The sequence below is a fragment of the Nerophis ophidion genome, linkage group LG05 (assembly GCF_033978795.1).
Source record: "Nerophis ophidion isolate RoL-2023_Sa linkage group LG05, RoL_Noph_v1.0, whole genome shotgun sequence".
NCBI classification, from domain to species: Eukaryota; Metazoa; Chordata; class Actinopteri; order Syngnathiformes; family Syngnathidae; genus Nerophis; species Nerophis ophidion.
Window position 1 is genome coordinate 42431231 of NC_084615.1, and position 18547 is coordinate 42449777.

The 18547-nt window shown below is 40.8% G+C and overlaps 1 protein-coding gene across 3 annotated transcripts in view; it reads right to left on the bottom strand.

Annotated features, from left to right (window-relative positions):
• Window positions 1-2311: 2311 nt before the first annotated feature.
• The window catches only part of mfsd2b (MFSD2 lysolipid transporter B, sphingolipid), a 72842-nt gene continuing 56606 nt past the window's right edge, over window positions 2312-18547 (bottom strand). For all 3 annotated transcript variants that reach the window (XM_061900997.1, XM_061900996.1, XM_061900998.1), the window contains 9 exons: window positions 18427-18547; window positions 12493-12583; window positions 9500-9621; window positions 9266-9349; window positions 6847-6930; window positions 6602-6711; window positions 6367-6510; window positions 3012-3188; window positions 2312-2936 (listed from right to left, as the gene is read on the bottom strand). The exon at window positions 18427-18547 is cut by the window's right edge and continues 64 nt beyond it. In XM_061900997.1, coding sequence (XP_061756981.1) covers window positions 2888-2936; window positions 3012-3188; window positions 6367-6510; window positions 6602-6711; window positions 6847-6930; window positions 9266-9349; window positions 9500-9621; window positions 12493-12583; window positions 18427-18547 — 982 coding nt within the window. In that variant the 3' untranslated portion in view covers window positions 2312-2887. The remainder of the gene's footprint in view (window positions 2937-3011; window positions 3189-6366; window positions 6511-6601; window positions 6712-6846; window positions 6931-9265; window positions 9350-9499; window positions 9622-12492; window positions 12584-18426) is intronic.

Consider the following 18547-nt stretch of genomic DNA (forward strand, 5'->3'; position numbering starts at 1 on the left):
CCTTATATTTTGTTTTTAAATGTCTAAACAACCTCGTGCCAACATATCTCTCCGACTTCCTTCAGCCTTACTGCCCCACCCGAACCTTAAGATCAGCCGATCAGCTGCTACTGACGGTCCCTGACACGAGGCTGAAGCTGAGCGGTGACAGAGCTTTCGCCGCTGCTGCTCCCAAGCGCTGGAACGACCTTCCTCTGAGTGTTGGACAAGCCTCCTCTCTTCCTGTTTTTAAATCTCTCTTAAAAACATACTTTTATTGCATGACTTTTAACACTGAGTGATATCAATCCTGCAATGGGGCCCCATAATACACCTGATCCTGAGTAGTCCTGAGTTCAATCCCGGGCTCGAGATCTTTCTGTGTGGAGTTTGCATGTTCTCCCCGTGACTGCGTGGGTTCCCTCCGGGTACTCCGGCTTCCTCCAACTTCCAAAGACATGCACCTGGGGATAGGTTGATTGGAAACACTAAATGGTCCCTAGTGTGTGAATGTGAGTGTGAATGTTGTCTGTCTATCTGTGTTGGCCCTGCGATGAGGTGGCGACTTGTCCAGGGTGTACAACGCCTTCCACCCGAATGCAGCTGACATAGGCTCCAGCGACCCAGAACGGGACAAGCGGTAGAAAATGGATGGATGGATGGATGGATGGATGGGTGGATGGGTGAAGTGTATTAGTCTTTCTGGGCTGAGCCGCCTTTGTCACATTCATTTCAATGTCCTGCTCTGTAGTTATCATCACATATTTCATCCTTCAGATTAAGGCACAACATCAGAGTGGCGGACAAATTCAGTTTACAGCATTTTCGCAACAGATTCCCGAAAAACAGCAGAGCGCTCTTGTTGTATAAAGCAGTGGTCCCCAACTACCGGGCCGCGGCTCGATTGGTACTGGGCCGCAAAATCGTTTTTTATAATTTTTTTTTTTTTTTTTTTACTAAATCAACATAGAAAACCCAAGATACACTTACAATTAGTGCACCAACCCAAAAAAACTCCCTATTTCATGACAAAAAAAAAAGAAAGAGAAAAAATAAAGACCCCCAACGAACTGTATTTAGTAACAGTGGTTTTCTGAAGTGTTCCTGAGCCCATGTGGTGATATCCTTTAGAGTTAGATGTTGGTTTTTGATATAGTGTCGTCTGAGGTCACGGTCATTCAATGTTGGTTTCCGGCCATGCCGCTTACGTGGAGTGATTTCTCCAGATTCTCTGAACCTTTTGATGATATTATGGACCGTAGATGTTGAAATCCCTAAATTTCTTGCAATTGGACTTTAAGAAACGTTGTTCCTAAACTGTTTGACTATTTGCTCACGCATTTGTGCACAAAGGGGTGTAGCTCGCTCCATCCTTTCTTGTGAAAGACTGAGCACTTTTGGGGAAGCTGTTTTTATACCCAATCATGGCACCCACCTGTTCCCAATCAGCCTGCACACCTGTGGTATGTTCTAAATAAGTGTTTGATGAGCATTCCTCAAATGTATCAGTATTTATTGCCACCTTTTCCAACTTCTTTGTCACGTGTTGCTGGCATCAAATTCAAAAGTTAATGATTATTTCCAAAAAATAGTTTGAACATCAAATATGTTGTCTTTGTAGCATATTCAATGGAATATGGGTTGAAAATGATTTTCAAATCATTGTATTCCGTTTATATTTACATCTAACACAATTTCCCAACTCATATGGAAATGGGGTTTGTAGCAGAATAGTCCAGGCTTTCACATAGAAAATCCTCAAAAACAGCATAACACACCTGTCATATAGCGGATCTTTGACCAGCATTATTTGTAGTTGGTGCTCAAAAATAGCAGAATGGTCTTGACTTATAGACACTATTTTAATGAGTTGTTGCACCAAGTCCTTAATAGCTACAAAGTGTTCCTGTTGTATAGAAAATATTTGCATGGCATTTTTTTTCTATTTGCCGTCAAATATGTCAAAGTGGTCTTGTTGCATAGAAGATCTGTCACCAGTTTTTTTTTTTTTTTTTTTTGCTGTAAGTGTAAGTCCTATAGCGAAGCACTCCTGTCAAATAGAGGATCTTTGCCCTTGGTCCTCAAAAATACGAGAGTGGTCTTGTAATAGGGAATCTTTTGACTCTTCTTTGCAGTAAGTCTTTTAAAACAGCAGAGTGCTCATGTTGTATAGAGGATCTTTTGACTACTGTCTTTTGTAGCATAGTTGGTAAAAACAGCAGTGCCCTGCTGGGATGCTTGCTGTTTTGCGTAAATATTTTGTTTTAGGTTCCACTTTATTAACACACTCCAAAATATATATTTAACACAGACGGAACAAAAAACAGAACAATTTAAAGATGGACGAATTTATTGCAGGGACATCAGATAAAAAAAAAAGTTTCATCCTAATACTCCATCCAAGTTTATCACGTTCACGATTGTCTCAAAATCTCCTGATGTCCAAACTATATTCTGATGTTTTAAAAATACAAAAACCTTCTGAATTGCACCAATGTCCCTTTTTGAGCAGAAGTAAGGAGGGAAACTCTCGGGGGTAATATCACATCCTACCACTAGAGAGCAGTACACATGGATGTAGTGTAGCTTCCAGGCGCTGCAGGAGAGTACAACTATCTTTAAATCAAAAAAATATACAGTATGTCTTGTTGCTTTCTTTACACGCCTGCTGTAAAACCCACTCCCCCCTCTTAGTGTGTCATCATAAATAAATAATGTTGTTGAGCTAAACACAGCAAGGAAACCCTGATATACATTCGTTTGCATAAATTATCTTATTCACGCCTGGATGATATACAGTACATGTGAGAATTAAAACAAAAAATGTTTAGTAAAAAAATGTTGTCAGTGTAATATACACTAATGAAGTAAATTTCCCAGCAGGCAGCACTGGAATAGGTCCACTTTGTCACATCAAACCCAGGTCATCTCCTATTCTGGAGCTGCTGCTTTGTTTCCTGTAGGAATATCATCAATAATGATCATTATTTGTTATCACTAAAATGATATCATTAGTAATAAGAGTCATTTACCGCAGCTCATCCAGGTGGAGTTTATTCCTCAGTCGCACCTGCTCCGTGATGGGGTACAGGAGCAGGATCAATAGGCCCGTGATGATAAAAGCCACGGGGACGCCACCGATGAGCAGTTTGAGGGTGTAAACCACCGGGGCCGGCTGCTTGCAGGCGCCTGTGTTGTAACCAGCGAATCTGTGCCACACATCTCATTTAAGCACCAAATAAAATACAACATATGGAAGTTTTTGCAAACTGACAACAACCCGTACGACTTTTAGGATCATTTTAAGTGTTTTTTTATTTTATTTTTTTGTTCGTCAACACAAGACTACTGTTGTTTTTTAATATTTAACACTGTTGTTCCCCCCAAGATATTGTCATTACCTAAAACAAATTCAGTTACAGGCCAGCTAAAACAAAATGCGTCGTGAATTTGTAATCCATTTTCTACCGCTTATTCCCTTTTTGGGTCGCGGGGGGCGCTGGCGCTTATCTCAGCTACAACCGGGCGGAAGGCGGCGTACACCCTGGACAAGTCACCACCTCATCGCAGGGCCAACACAGATAGACAGACAACATTCACACTCACATTCACACACTAGGGCCCATTTAGTGTTGCCAATCAACCTATCCCCAGGTGCATGTCTTTGGAAGTGGGAGGAAGCCGGAGTACCCGGAGGGAACCCACGCATTCACGGGGAGAACATGCAAACTCCACACAGAAATATCCCGAGCCTGGGATTGAACCCAGGACTGCAGCACCTTCGTATTGTGAGGCAGACGCACTAACCCCTCTGCCACCGTGAAGCCCAAATTTGTAATTTCATTGATTCAATTAATTTCTCAATCAAATTTTTAAAAACATTGACATTTTAGTGCAGCTCTGTATTGAAAAAGCACAAATGAAATAATTTAAAGGCCTACTAAAATTAGATTTTTTATTTAAACGGGGATAGCAGGTCCATTCTATGTGTCATACTTGATCATTTCGCGATAGTGCCATATTTTTGCTGAAAGGATTTAGTAGAGAACATCCACGACAAAGTTTGCAACTTTTGGTCGCTAATAAAAAAAGCCTTGCCTTTACCGGAAGTAGCAGACGATGACGTCACATGTTGAGGGCTCCTCACATTTTCACATTGTTTTTAATGGGAGCCTCCAGCAGCAAGAGCTATTCGGACCGAGAAAACGACAATTTCCCCATTAATTTGAGCGAGGATGAAAGATTTGTGGATGATGATATTGATAGCGAAGGACTAGAAAAAAAAAAAAGGGAAAAAAAAGGTGATTGCATTGGGACAGATTCCGATGTTTTTAGACACATTTACTAAGATAATTCTGGGAAATCCCTTATCTTTCTATTGTGTTGCTAGTGTTTTAGTGAGATTAAATAGTACCTGATAGTCGGAGGGGTGTGTCCACGGGTGTCTTGACGCCAGTCTCTGAGGGAAGTCGACGGCAGCTGCATGGACGGCGCAAGCTCAGCTGATCTCCGGTAAGAGGCGACTTTTTACCACAATTTTCTCACCGAAACCTGCCAGTTGACATGTAGTCGGGATCCATGTTCGCTTGACCGCTCTGATCCATAGTAAAGCTTCACCTCCGGGAATTTTAAACAAGGAAACACCGTGTGTTTGTGTGGCTAAAGGCTAAAGCTTCCCAACTCCATCTTTCTACTTTGACTTCTCTAATTATTAATTGAACAAATTGCAAAAGATTCAGCAACACAGATGTCCAGAATACTTTGTAGTTGCGCGATGAAAAGAGATGACTTTTAGCCGCAAATGGTGCTGCGCTAATATGTCCTCTACAGTCCGTGACGTCACGTGCACGCGTCATCATTCCGCGACGTTTTCAACAAGAAACTCCGCGGTAGTGTGAAAATTGCAATTTAGTAAACTAAAAAGGCCGTATTGGCATGTGTTGCAATGTTAATATTTCATCATTGCTATATAAACTATCAGACTGCGTGGTCGGTAGTAGTGGGTTTCAGTAGGCCTTTAAAGACTAGCTCAAAATATGCTTGCATTACGACCAAGTTGGGGAGTTACACACCAGATCAGGCGTGTGAATTACTGCCCCCTGCAGGCCTGGAGTGGAACTGTACCACTCAGGCGCAAGTAAAACAGACAACCGTGTAATCACACTATATTGCCAAATGTATTTGGCCACCTGCCTTGGCTCACATATGAACTTGAAGTGCCATCCCATGTTGAACCCAACCCGTAGGGTTCAACATGATGTCGGTCCACCTTTTGCAGCTAATTACAGCTTCAACTCTTCTGGGAAGGCTGTCCACAAGGTTGCGGAGTGTGTTTATAGGAATTTTACACCATTCTTCCAACAGCGCATTGGTGAGGTCACACACTGATGTTGGTGGAGAAGGCCTGGCTCTCAGTCTCCGTTCTAATTCATCCCAAAGGTGTTCTATCGGGTTCAGGCTAGTCAAGTTCATTCACACATCCATGTCTTTATGGACCTTGCTTTGTGCACCGTCATATTGGAAGAGGAAGGGGCCCGCTCCAAACTGTTCCCACAAGGTTGGGAGCATGGAATTGTCCAAAATATTTTGTTATCCTGGAGCATTCAAAGTTCCTTTCACTGGAACTAAGAGGCCAAGCCTAACTCCTGAAAAACAACCCCACACCATAGTTCCTCCTCCACCAAATTTCACACTCGGCACAATGCAGTCCAAAATGTAGCATTCTCCTGGCAACCTCCAAACCCACACTTGTCCATCAGATTGCCAGATGGAAAAGCGTGATTCATCACTCCAGAGAACGCGTCTCCACTGCTCTAGAGTCCAATGGCAACATGCTTTACACCACTGTATCCAAAGCTTTGCATTGGTCTTGATGATGTATGGCTTAGATACAGCTGCAAGCTCCCTGCGTACTGTATGTGGGCTAATTGGAAGGTCACATGAAGTTAGGAGCTCTGTAGCAACTGACCGTGCAGAAAGTCTCTGCACTATGCGCCTCAGCATCCGCTGACCCCTCTCTGTTCGTTTAAATGGCCTACCACTTGATGTCTGAGTTGCTGTTGTTCCCAAACTCTGTCATTTTCTTATAATAAAATCGACAGTTGACTTTGGAATATTTAGGACCGAGGAAATTTCACGACTGGATTGGTCCCACAGGTGGCATCCAATGACAGTTCCACGCTGGAAATCACTGAGCTCCTGAGCGCAGCCCATTTTTTCACACGTTTGTAGAAACAGTCTCCATGCCTTCTAAGTGCTTGATTTTATACACCTGTGGCCGGGCCAAGTGATTAGGACACCTGATTCTCATCATTAGGATGGGTGGCCAAATATTTTTGGCAATATAGTGTATCTCCAATGCATTTGTCAATAAAGTTTGTGACTTACTCCAAGCACAGCGTGGACACGCCCAGGGAGATGGCGGCTGCAAACTTGGTGAAGAATACGTAGAAGGAGTAGAAGATGGCCTCGTGACCTTTGCAGTACGGGTTGGCCAGACGGAAGTCGTCCACCACGTCCGGCAGCATGGACCTGAGGTCAAGTCAACTCTTTATTATCATTGTGACTGCCATTATCAGTTGGCACCCAAGATGGTGACAAGGGTTAAAAAGAAGTGACTGACCAGGGCAGCAAGAGCGAGGCGGCCACGCTGAGTCCTGATGACACGGCCACAATGTACGCCACCACCACGTTGGGGATGAACACCAGCATCATAGTGAAGGGCATGATCCACTGAAGACAAGACAAGGTGAAAGGTCAAATAGAAGCTGCAATTACAAGGAAATAGGATGTAGTGTTTCCACTCGTATGCAAGGACAGTTGAACTTGGCTTGAAAAATACAAAGAACACAAAAACAGAATACTTACTGTGATGCCACAAAAAGCTGCTGTCTTCTTGCCAAACCTCTGCAGGAACCACTGCCACAGCGGGATACTGATCACTGCAGACACCTGATTCACAAACACACAACAATCAATTATTCAAATACAACTACAATCTATGAGCCATTAATATATGATGCTGCAGCACAATAAACTACAAGAAGATATAAACCAGTATGAACTAAAAAAAAATTGATTAAAAAAAATCTATATATATACACTGCAAAAATGAGCACGGATAAAAAGACTACATTTGACAAAAACAAATACTAAAAACCAGTTAAATCAACTAGCTGAATGGACAAATTTTTTTACTTCATAAGTCTTTCCGAAATCAAGATTTGTATTTTTACAAATAAGCAGGAATTTTAAGATAGAGATAAGTATCATATTATGGAAACAAACATAATACAACTTGCAATTCCCTAAATCAAGCATCCTTGAGAGGTTGCAGCATGTTTAGACAAGCTTTTCTTTGTGGGGAAAACCCGAAATACCTTATTAGAATAGTTATTTTCTCAATTTTTTACATTTTTAAACTGCAATAGAAATAAATAATTATTCATTCTAATAGTAAGATTAGTCAAGGACTAAATTTTTGTAAATAGCTTTTAAAACTGGGGAAATTTCTAAAAATAAAATGTTTAATCTTGGTAAGCAAGTGGCAAATAATTTGCAGTGTAGTAACAATAAGAGACATAAGGAACAACCACACAATCGACTGTAAGAGACGAGTAAAAACTATAAGATGCAAAAGTAAAAACTATTATGTATATAAATAAGTGTAAGATAAAAAAGTAACAACTCTAATATATAAAAGTAGCAACTATAAATGGTCACCACTATATATATATATATATATATATATATACATACATATATATTTATATATATATGTATACATACATATATTTATATATATATACGTATATACATACATATATATGTATGTATATATGTATATATATATATGTATATATTTGTATATATATATGTATATATATATATAAAATGTATATATGTATATATGTGTATATATACACATGTGTATATATATATATGTGTGTGTATATATATATATATATATATATGTGTGTATATATACACACATATATATATATATATATATATATATATATATATATATATATATATATATATATATATATATATTTAGGGCTGCGAATCTTTGGGTGTCCCACGATTCGATTCGATATCGATTCTTGGGGTCGCGATTCGATTATAAATCGATTTATTTCAATTCAACACGATTCTTGATTCAAAAACGATATTTTTTCGATTCAAAACGATTCTGTATTCATTCAAGACATAGGATTACAGCAGGATCTACCCCAGTCTGCTGACATGCTAGCAGGGTAGTAGAAATGTTAGGCGCACACCTGTGAAGTGAAAACCCTTTCAGGTGACTACCTCTTGAAGCTCATCGAGTGAATGCCAAGCATGTGCAAAAAAAGTAATCATTGCAAAGGGTGGCTATTTTAAAGAAACTACAATACAAAACATGTTTTCAGTTATTTCACCTTATTTTGTTAAGTACATAACTCCACATGTGTTCATTCATAGTTTTGATGCCTTCAGTGACAATCTACAATGTAAAGAGTCATGAAAATAAAGAAAACCCATAGAATGAGGAGAAGGTGTGTAAAAACTTTTGGCCTACACTGTTTGTTTGTATGTATGTATATATATATATATATATATATATATATATATATATATATATATATATATATATATATATATATATATATATATGTATATATATATGTATATATATATATAGTACATTTCTGTTTGTGTGCGCGATTTTTTAAAGTCTTTTCAAATCAAAGTAGCAAATATAAGATGCAATAACTATAAGGCAAAAAAGATAAATGTAAACAACTATATGATTGCTAATGAGATAGACAAGCAACAACTACAAGATAAATAACAACAATAAGATAAATAAATAACAACTATAAGATAAATAACCATATGATACAAAAAACAATAACTTAAAAAAAACTCGGATACAAAAGAATCAACTTTAAGATTGGCTATAAAACAGACAAGTTACCACTAAGAGATTAATTTTGTTGTATATTATTTTTGAGTTACGTCTCCAGATTGAGAAGGCACTTTACACCCTATTGATTCAAGATTTAGGATTAGGTCAGGAATAATGTAATGATTCTGGTTCATGTAACATATTTAACAGCGGCAGTCCAGAACTCACAAACTCTGCCAGGGGTTACAAATATAGTTATACAATATCACTATTTGTAAACCAAGGGCGCCCAAGAGTATTTTGTTATTCTTTTTTTCTTTTTTTTTTTTGGTGGGGGGATGTTAAACCTGTGCCGAGGTTCAATGAATAACCTGACAGAAGCTGTCAGCTCACCAGGATGGTCAGCACGATGTAGTGGAAGTGCTCTCTCAGGTCGGCGGCGTAGGTGCAGAAGAGGACAAAGTTGTTCTGCACCAGCTGCACAGAGACGACACATTCAGGACGCGGGAGACAATGATGGTGAAATCGAAGCCGTGTAGCCATGTGACTGCCTGGACTTGCACTAAAGTGCTCCTCTCTCATTGATCTGCTGACTTGGTAAATGTCCGTTTGATGTGCTCCGCTTACCTGGATGGCCACCAGGATGAAGAGGAAGGCTGCCGTCAGGATCAGGTAGGGCCCGTGTCTCATCACCATGATAAAGCCCTGGTGGAACGGAATCTGTTTTTCTGTATTTGAGGTGTACAAATCTGGAATGACATCAAGAAACAGACATTACCTTTTGGAAATGATGGATCAAACAGCAGAGGATGCACTGGGGTTCTTCCAAGCAAAGCCTTTATGGACCTTGCTGTCTGCATACCTTTGTCCACAATGTCTTAAAATTAGGGGCACAAAGAAGTCTGTCCCATTACTTTTGTCCATACAGAATAGTACGTAGACGTGAACAATGGCGCCAACTAAACAACAGATGTGTCTTTCAAGGTGACAACATTCAAATGCTTCAACACTGGCCACCACCGACTGCTGATCAACCCCCTCCAGAAATCAAGAAAATCCATCCATCCATCCATTTTCTACCGCTTGTCCCTTTTGGGGTCGCGGGGGGTGCTGGTGCCTATCTCAGCTACAATCAGGCGGAAGGCAGGGTACACCCTGGACAAGTCGCCACCTCATCACAGGGCCAACACAGATAGACAGACAACATTCACACTCACATTCACACACTAGGGACCATTTAGTGTTGCCAATCAACCTAGAATAGAAGAATAGAATGGACTTTATTGTCATTATATTTGCATAAAACGAGATTAAGGACTTCAATTTAAGGTGCGGTAGTGGGAACAAATATGGGATAAAAATACATTACACAAGAGGTAATAAAGACAAAACTAAGAATTGAAAAAAAACAGACTACGATTCAATAAAAATAATAGCAATCCTGTACAATATACAAAACACTATACAAATACTGCACAATACACAGAGCAAGACAAGAGTACCTATCCCCAGGTGCATGTTTTTGGAGGTGGGAGGAAGCCGGATTGCCCGGGGGTGGAACCCACGCAGTCACGGGGAGAACATGCAAACGCCACACAGAAAGATCCCGAAGCCGGGATTGAACTCAGGACCTTCGTATTGTGAGGCACATGCACTAACCCCTGTGCCACAGTGCTGCCCAATCAAGAACATTTCCTCCTATTTGTTGAACAATCCAACTTGAAGCTAACAATTTTCTGTAATGTTTCCATTAATGGAAAGTAGCTAAACTAGGAAGGTCTGCAGGACTAGTACAACCGCTGGCGGCATGGAATCACCATACTTGGAAGATGTTCCTTCAGTTGTTTGATAAGCAGATAACAGACATGACACAACATATAGTCACTTCAAATGTCAACTCTCTGGCTTTAAGGAACACTACAATAAATCAAGAATATAAATTGTGGTGAGAGTTTCATTTTTAGATCAACCAAAGTGAAAATAAATGCTTAATTCTGAGTCAAACAAATTATGGACTCACGCTGTAAATGTTTTAATTTCCAAAGATAACACCTGCATCAGATTACATTTGTTTATTAGTCTGCAGTTAAAAAGCAGTGTACACACCTTGGACAGCTGTTGCATCAAGTGGATTGACATGAATCATTAAAAAAAAGGAGAGGATTATTAAACTTCTTCCAGAAGGTAAATCATCACTTAGTGATGCAAAAGATGTGGATTGTCCACATTCAGCTGTGTGTAAAATCTGGGCCAAGTACAAACAGCATGGGAAGTTTGAAAAGGCAAGCATACTAGTAGACCAAAGACAACATCAAAGCGTCAAGACAGAAACCTAAAAGCAGTATGTCTTGAAAACCGGAAATGCACAGTGAAACAAATGAAGAACAAGTAGGCGGAAACTGGAGTCACCGTCTGGGACCAAACTGTGAGAACCCGCCTAAAGGAAGTAGGATTTAAATACAGAAAACCTAAACAAAAGCCGTCATTAACAGCTAAACAGAAAAAAAACAAGGTTCCAATGGGCTAAGGAAAAGCACTCGTGGACTATGGAAGACTGCATGAAAGTCATACCCTGTGATGAATCATGAATATCCATTGGGCAAGGTAGAGTAAAATAGAATCGAGCGCTTAATTGTCAGCAAACTTGAGAGCATGACAAAAAATACAGTTGGCAAATCTGTTAGATGCAGTTAAAATACAAGACAAACATGAACATTTTGGACTCTTTTCTTATTCCGTCAATCCATTTCTCAGGATGACATTGCATCTTGCAACGGAGCAAAAACTGCAAAATTGTTCCTTAAAGAAAGATACACGTATTATGGATCCTTAATCCAATTGAAAATGGGTGGTGAAAAATAGGAAAATGGTCCATGAAAGCATCCAACCTGCAAAGCTGATCTGACAACAGCAATCAGAGAAAGTTGGAGCAAGACTGATGAAGAGTATCGTTTGTCACTCGTTAAGTCCAAGCCTCAGAGACAACTACAGTAGCTGTTATAAAACCCAGAGGTGGTGCAACAAAGTACTAGTGGTATGTTTTTTGTTTGTTTGTTTTTTCAAGACACCATCTCTTTTTCACTCTGCTTGATCTGAGAATAAAAATGTTACTGAATACCACAATTTATTTTCTAGATTTATTTTAGTGTTCCTTAAAGCCAGAAATTTGCCATTTGAAATGACCCGAGTATTGTGTCATGTTTGTTATCTTTTTTTCAACAAAGTCCGACAACTGAATGAACGTCCTCCAAGTCTGGTGATTTCATCCGTTTGGCTTAAGGTTGTAGTAGTACTGTATTTGTGCCGTCCCCACAATTATAAGCATTTTAAAAATAATACCATCAGGTGCATAAAGGGACCATGTTTTGATGGCCGAATAGTTGTTTGCTTATCAGAAAGACAAACAAACTAAATGTTATAATCACACCCAACTTTGCAGTGAGGTGGCGAAGGAGCAAAGAAAGAAGTCATCATATTTCAATGCGAGTCCGGAAAAGGCGAAAGATGGAAGAAGGTATTTTTTCACTGTTTGCATGGGGAAGCGAAATAGGTGCAGTCAAGCACTTGGGAGTATTCACCCCACCTACAGGACTGGGGTGGAATAGCACATCAAGTCTCACCGTCCTTCTCTTTGACTCCCAGGAACATGATGATGGTGCAGACTAGAAAGATGCTCCCGATGACTCCGGCGGCGATCATGTAGACTTCTTTCTGCAAAGAACAAAAAAGACACATCAGGAAGTTTGTCTCTTTCTGATCTATTGAGACGTCTCGCGTGTTATTTTCCACCTGGCGCGTGCGGAATAGCGAGCAAGCCGAAGGAAAACCTCAAGGAACATCCTAAAAATAGAAGCCCTGTGCCTCCGACTCAAGCTCTGTTTGTTTGCTTCTTTTTCCGCCGTCGTTATTTACGCGGCATCAAACCCCGCCACGCTTGCCCAAACACCAACCGGCGACTGCGGGGTATCTGAGGTGACGGCGGCGCCCCTATGGGGTTGACCCAAATAGCTGCGGCACAAAACCAAAATCCTGCATGAGACATTTTGGACACTTGGCAGCCTTGATTCTTCCCATCCTGTTACTTTTCCAGCCTGGGGAAGAAGACTAATGTCACAACACGACAAGTGCTCAAATGTTCCGGGTGGGATGCAATAGACCCAGACAAGATTAAATCCCTCCACACCAGGAGCGGTTCTAGGCATGCTTATATGAGGGGGCAGTCAGAAATGTGAAGGGGGCATCATGTGTACACATCATGTTCCAGCACTTTTTTTTCTGTGCTTATAGTAACGAAGCTTTCTTCATTGAAATGGGTCTTTAGCTATGTGTCCAACCCCAACCTGGAGTAGTGGATAGCACTTTGTCAGGCCTCTACCTTCAGACCTGTCCAACTTGGGTGTCCCACCTGAAGACTAAGCTCCTGCTGGTATAGCTCTTACGGTCACTGAGGCACGCAAACCCCTTGACCACAATAGGGTGGAAATCCCTCAGGGGGGGGAAACTGAAAAATAAATGAATAAAATAAAATAAAACATCCTTCATCCAGATTTTATCAACCAACAACATAACATTTATCCTAACTGGATGGCCTAACTTTCAAATAAATTTTGACCCAAAGTAGGAATTCACAAACTACAGTCCATATTTACAAAACTGAAAGGTAGTCTGATGAATAATGATAACAAAGAATCTCAAACTGTCATTGCTACTACTACATGCAGGAGCAGGACTAGACTTTTTAAATGTTCTGAAAAATGGATGCATTACAGAGCATTAACTTTCTCTTTGTGAGCTGCTGGAAGCTGGAGCAGAAAATAAGTAAGCTTGAACAACAACAGAAAAAACCCGCTGTGATTACATGGAGAAAAACAACAACAGTACAGGACTACAGCCTGGGGCGGGGCTTTACGTAGAGGTCTGTCAGACACAGGTCACTTGTCTTCAGTTTGTCACATGCAGTGGACGTGGGCACTCATCTGGGCACAAAATTCATTCACTCTAATGTATGTGTGCTGCCCACTTGCTTGTAAATTGATGAAAACGGCAGTGTTTTTGTTTTTAGGTGTCTTGGTCATATCAGATGAAACTTATAATTTGTTTATTGCAAAATGTAGATTGAAACATTAAAGGTTGACTATGTAGAATTACAAGAAAAACAACAGAAAAAGAATTCCAGCAGTCGATTGCCAGACCGTTGCTAAGTAAAACGGGCCGTTGCTAGGGACTCCGCTCTGAACAGAGGACAGCAGAGGAGGACTGCTAAGCAGGATATATACCTTATGTTTAATTTTTACCGTCATTAACAGCATCATAAATGACTTGTAGCTTGTTACAGGGACAGTGGAGGCTCTCTGCCTTCCAAACCACTGCTGCTCAGAGCCTCCGCTGTCACTGCTCTCGTCAAGTTGTAAAAAAAAAAAAAAAAAAAAGGGAACTCCGCAGCACCAAAAGTCCGCGACGATAAACGTGTTTATGACAGATAAGACTACACAAATACACCCATCTTAACAAGTATATGATAAATGTAGACAACTTTTCCTTTTCTTTTACTTTCATACTGCAACAGTGATTGGATGTTTACTGAGGGCTGAGGTGTGTGTGCGGGTGTGTGTCTGCTGCGCAGCCTGTGGAATGGTGAATACACGCACAGCGGAGGGAGGGATGAGAGGGAAACCGACACTACTATATCGTGTGTGTCCCTTTCTCGGCGGATTTTTCCGCAAGTGCAGATAATTTTGTCAACTTGTAATGTAGTAATTTTGTGAGTTTATTCAAATTTGCTTTCTCAAATTTTAATTTGAGGGGGCAAGACATTTGTTTAAGGGGGCTCTGCCCCCTTTTGCCCCTGCGTAGAGCCGGCCATGCTCCACACTAAAAGTTTTTAACCTAACTAGATTAAAGGGTATTTAATTAGCCAAAGCTAAAAATAGTGTTAATTAAAAGAGAGGCTGTTATTTCCTCAATGTGAGAACATCCTGACAATTAGCATCCTTTGTAGTGGATGTTGTGTTTTGCATTACTTTTCTAACGCGATGTGTAATTTAGACAAAAGAAACCGACCCCCCAAAAAATCCACTATAGAGGAAAATCGACCGACCAAAACAAACGTGTTTGTGCTGTTATGAGAGGTTTTTTTTAAGATGAAGCGCAGTTACGCCAGTGCAGTGTATTTCAACCACTGTGCCGCGGCGTACTCGTGCCGTGAGAGATTATGCAGTTTCACCTATTTGGGTTAAAATATTTTTAGCAAACCAGTAATTACAGTATAATGCGCAAATAATGTGCCGTTGTTGAGTGTCGAAAGAGTAATTATGTTATTCTCCTCAATGTCAGTAGGTGGCAGCCGGTAGCTAATTGCTTTGTAGATGTCTGGAACACGTCGTGTGGGACGAAGATGGTTTGTCGTGATCACAATATGCAGGCAACAGCGGGAGGCAGTGTGAAGGTAAAAATGTGTCTAATGCTTAAACCAAAAGTAGACAAAGGGTGAGTGCCCCTAAGAAAAGGCATTGAAGCTTAGGGATGGCTATGCAAAACGAAACTAAAACTGAACTGGCTGCAAAGTAAACAAAAACAGAATGCTGGACGACAGCAAAGACTTACAGCGTGTGGAGCAAAGATGGCGTCCACAAAGTACATCCGTACATGACATGACAATCTACATTGTCCACACAAAGAAGGATAAAAATAACTTAAATATTTTTGATTGCTAAAACTAAGCAAGTGCGGGGAATAGCGCTCAAAGGAGGACATGAAACTCCAAAAGGAAAATACCAACAAAACAGGATAAGCCACCAAAATAGGAGCACAAGACAAGAACTAAAACACAACACACAGGAAAACACCTCAACTCAAAATAAGTTATGGCGTGATGTAACAGGTCGTGAAAGTACACCTACTTTGAGACAAGAGCTATAGTGATGCATGCTTGGTTATGGTTTAAAGTCATATCCAACAATTGCGACAATGACTTTTTCTATTTTACTGAGTTTCACTTTTTAATGAATGACTTCTGTTGGTGGTGTGCCTACACATTTTTTTATTGAAAAAAATGTGCCTTGGCTCAAAAAAGGTTGAAAAACACTGCCCCAGTGGTGCGGAGAAGAGAAGGCGAAAGGAAAACACAACGTTTTTGTTAAACTGCCCAAAGTCTGAACCTCTACTCAGTGACATTGAATTTACGGGAACAACATGGTAAAAATTAGTCGTTGCAAAATGCAGGAGGAAAGTGACGCTTCTCATCACAAGTGGAAGCTTAGTTCCTTTAATGTGTGCAGCGAGCTGTTGGAGATATATTATCAGTCTGTTGTGGCCAGTGCCCTGTACTTTGCAGTGGTTTGTTGGGGCAGCAGCACCAGCAAAAGGGACTGACAAACTGATCCGGAAAGTCGGACAAACTATTGGCACGCAGTTGGAGGCGTTCGTGTCAGTGAGGGACAGGAGGACACTGGACAAACTGCTGCCCATCATGGACAATCCTGCCCACCCACTCCACCAGACAACTGAGGGACAGCGGAGCTCATACTTGCCAGAGTGTGCAATTCAAGAACTCCTTCAATCCGCACGCCATCCAGCTGTATAATCACTCCCCATACAGCAATAGATGATGTCTGTCTATTACCTGACTGCTTCTATTTTAGCTACCTCTCTTTGTTTATAATGTAGATTTTCTGCTGGATCTACTCTTTATTTTATGCTGCCCTTTTTTTCCTTCAGCTGTTACATATACTGTAATATTGTACATGGTAATTGGGATTTGCTATACAATGCATGTATTATACATATTAAATAACAAAATAATATAGTACAATAATATATCAGTATATATCATATACTATAAAAAATATGTAAATATTACCTATATGTTATATTTTATATTGCTCCTACGGTACATTATTAGTCTACTTCAGGGGTCTGAGACAGAGGCCCGCATGACGTTATTTTGCGGCCCCCACCTTAATATGAAAGTTTAACATTAGTGCGGCCCGCAAGTTTTATATGAATGGCACTTGACAGTCTTGTGTTATTTGGGTCCAAAATGGCTCTTTCAACGTTCTGGGTTGCCTACCTCTGCGTTAGTGGAAAAGCGGCAAATGAGTGAAAGCGGCAGAGACGTTGCCATGGAGACGAGGGTTTTCTTACGTCCCTGGCTGCAGTCACACCGCAACACATGTCCGTCAGTACTAACAGTCCCCGATAACCTGGACCAATTGAAACTGTTATTTGTTTTTTTTTTATTTATTTTAATTTGCACCGCCTCACACAATGAACACTACATATATTTCTATATGACGCCAGATAACACTTCGGGAGCCGTCACTTTTTTTGCGCTCACTATCCCGGTACTTTCCCGGCTATTATCCGCCGACCACCGTGTTGCTTCAGGGAGGAAAAGCGGAACGATACACATTTCGGGAAAAAAAATATTCTCCGTGCGTCGGCTACATACAAATATAGTCCACAACATCAAACATGTCTTTTTCAAAGCCTGCAGTGAAGAGAAAGGTTAGTGATTCCAGGAAAAGTGGGAGATGCAATATTTCTTTGATGAGCACAGCGGCACCCCGATGTGTCTTATTTGCACAGAGAATGTTGAAATGCACAAGGAATACAATTTGAAACGTCATTATACATCTAGACATGCTGAGGAGTATGCAACATTTTTTTTAAGAAATATTTTCTTGCGGCCCAGATTCACCCAGACTCTGCATCCGGTGGCCCCCAGGTAAATAGAGTTTGAGACCCCAGGTCTACTTGATACCTGCATTATCCTTTCCATCCTTTGTAACTGAGCTACTGTGTGGAACAAGTTCCCTAGTGGATCAATAAAGTTTGTCTCAGTCTAAGTATGTGATACAAGTACAGTAGATAGGACTAAATGTGCGTAATTTCGCCATGTTCGGTTGGTGGTTTTTTGTGTCTGCGTTTTAGCTGAATATTCAGAGGATTATGGAATTAAGTCAAAGGTCTTCTTGGTAGATTGAGTTTTAATAACCTTCCCAAGTACTTTCCTCAATGCTTTGCATATGGCAGCCATGTTAAAATGTATTCACAACACATTGAATTGACGCCATTTCAAAGCAAGAAACCATTTTGGTTTTCAGGAAAACTCTTGAGGATTTCTTCCATCAATTGCGTTTGACCAAAAATGAGGACGGGCAAAACCCAAAAATGTGCAGCACAGGAGACACTGAATCTCACTTGGCAGCTAAGCTATCACTTTTCCACCCTGAAGAAAGACTAACATTCCCAACGAGTGAACTTGAGGTTCCTTCAAAGGTTCCGGCTGGGGTAAAAATAGGCTAATGACTTCCAGGCCGACCGAGAAGACCCTCTATTGAGGGGACGTGAGGGAGGGACGCCCTTCGCGGTTAGCGAGGCTCAGGACGTCGGGTTCGGATATCAAACAGAAGCTTTTTCCTGCCCAATCCCGTCTGTTCCTCTGAGCTAAAACACCCAAACAGTTTTGGGTGTCAGGAAGTGTGCATGGTGGCAATTTGCAACAATCCTCCTTCTCATATGTGCTAACCTAATTTCCAGCAGGTGACACTTACAGCGTGGGACAGGTATTCCTCAGATCGCACCAGCAGGCTCCTGACCACGTCGCCCCCGCTGCTGTTGCCAAGGTGACCGTCCGACACGTTGTGGGTGGGACAGTGCTGGAGTGTGTGGGCG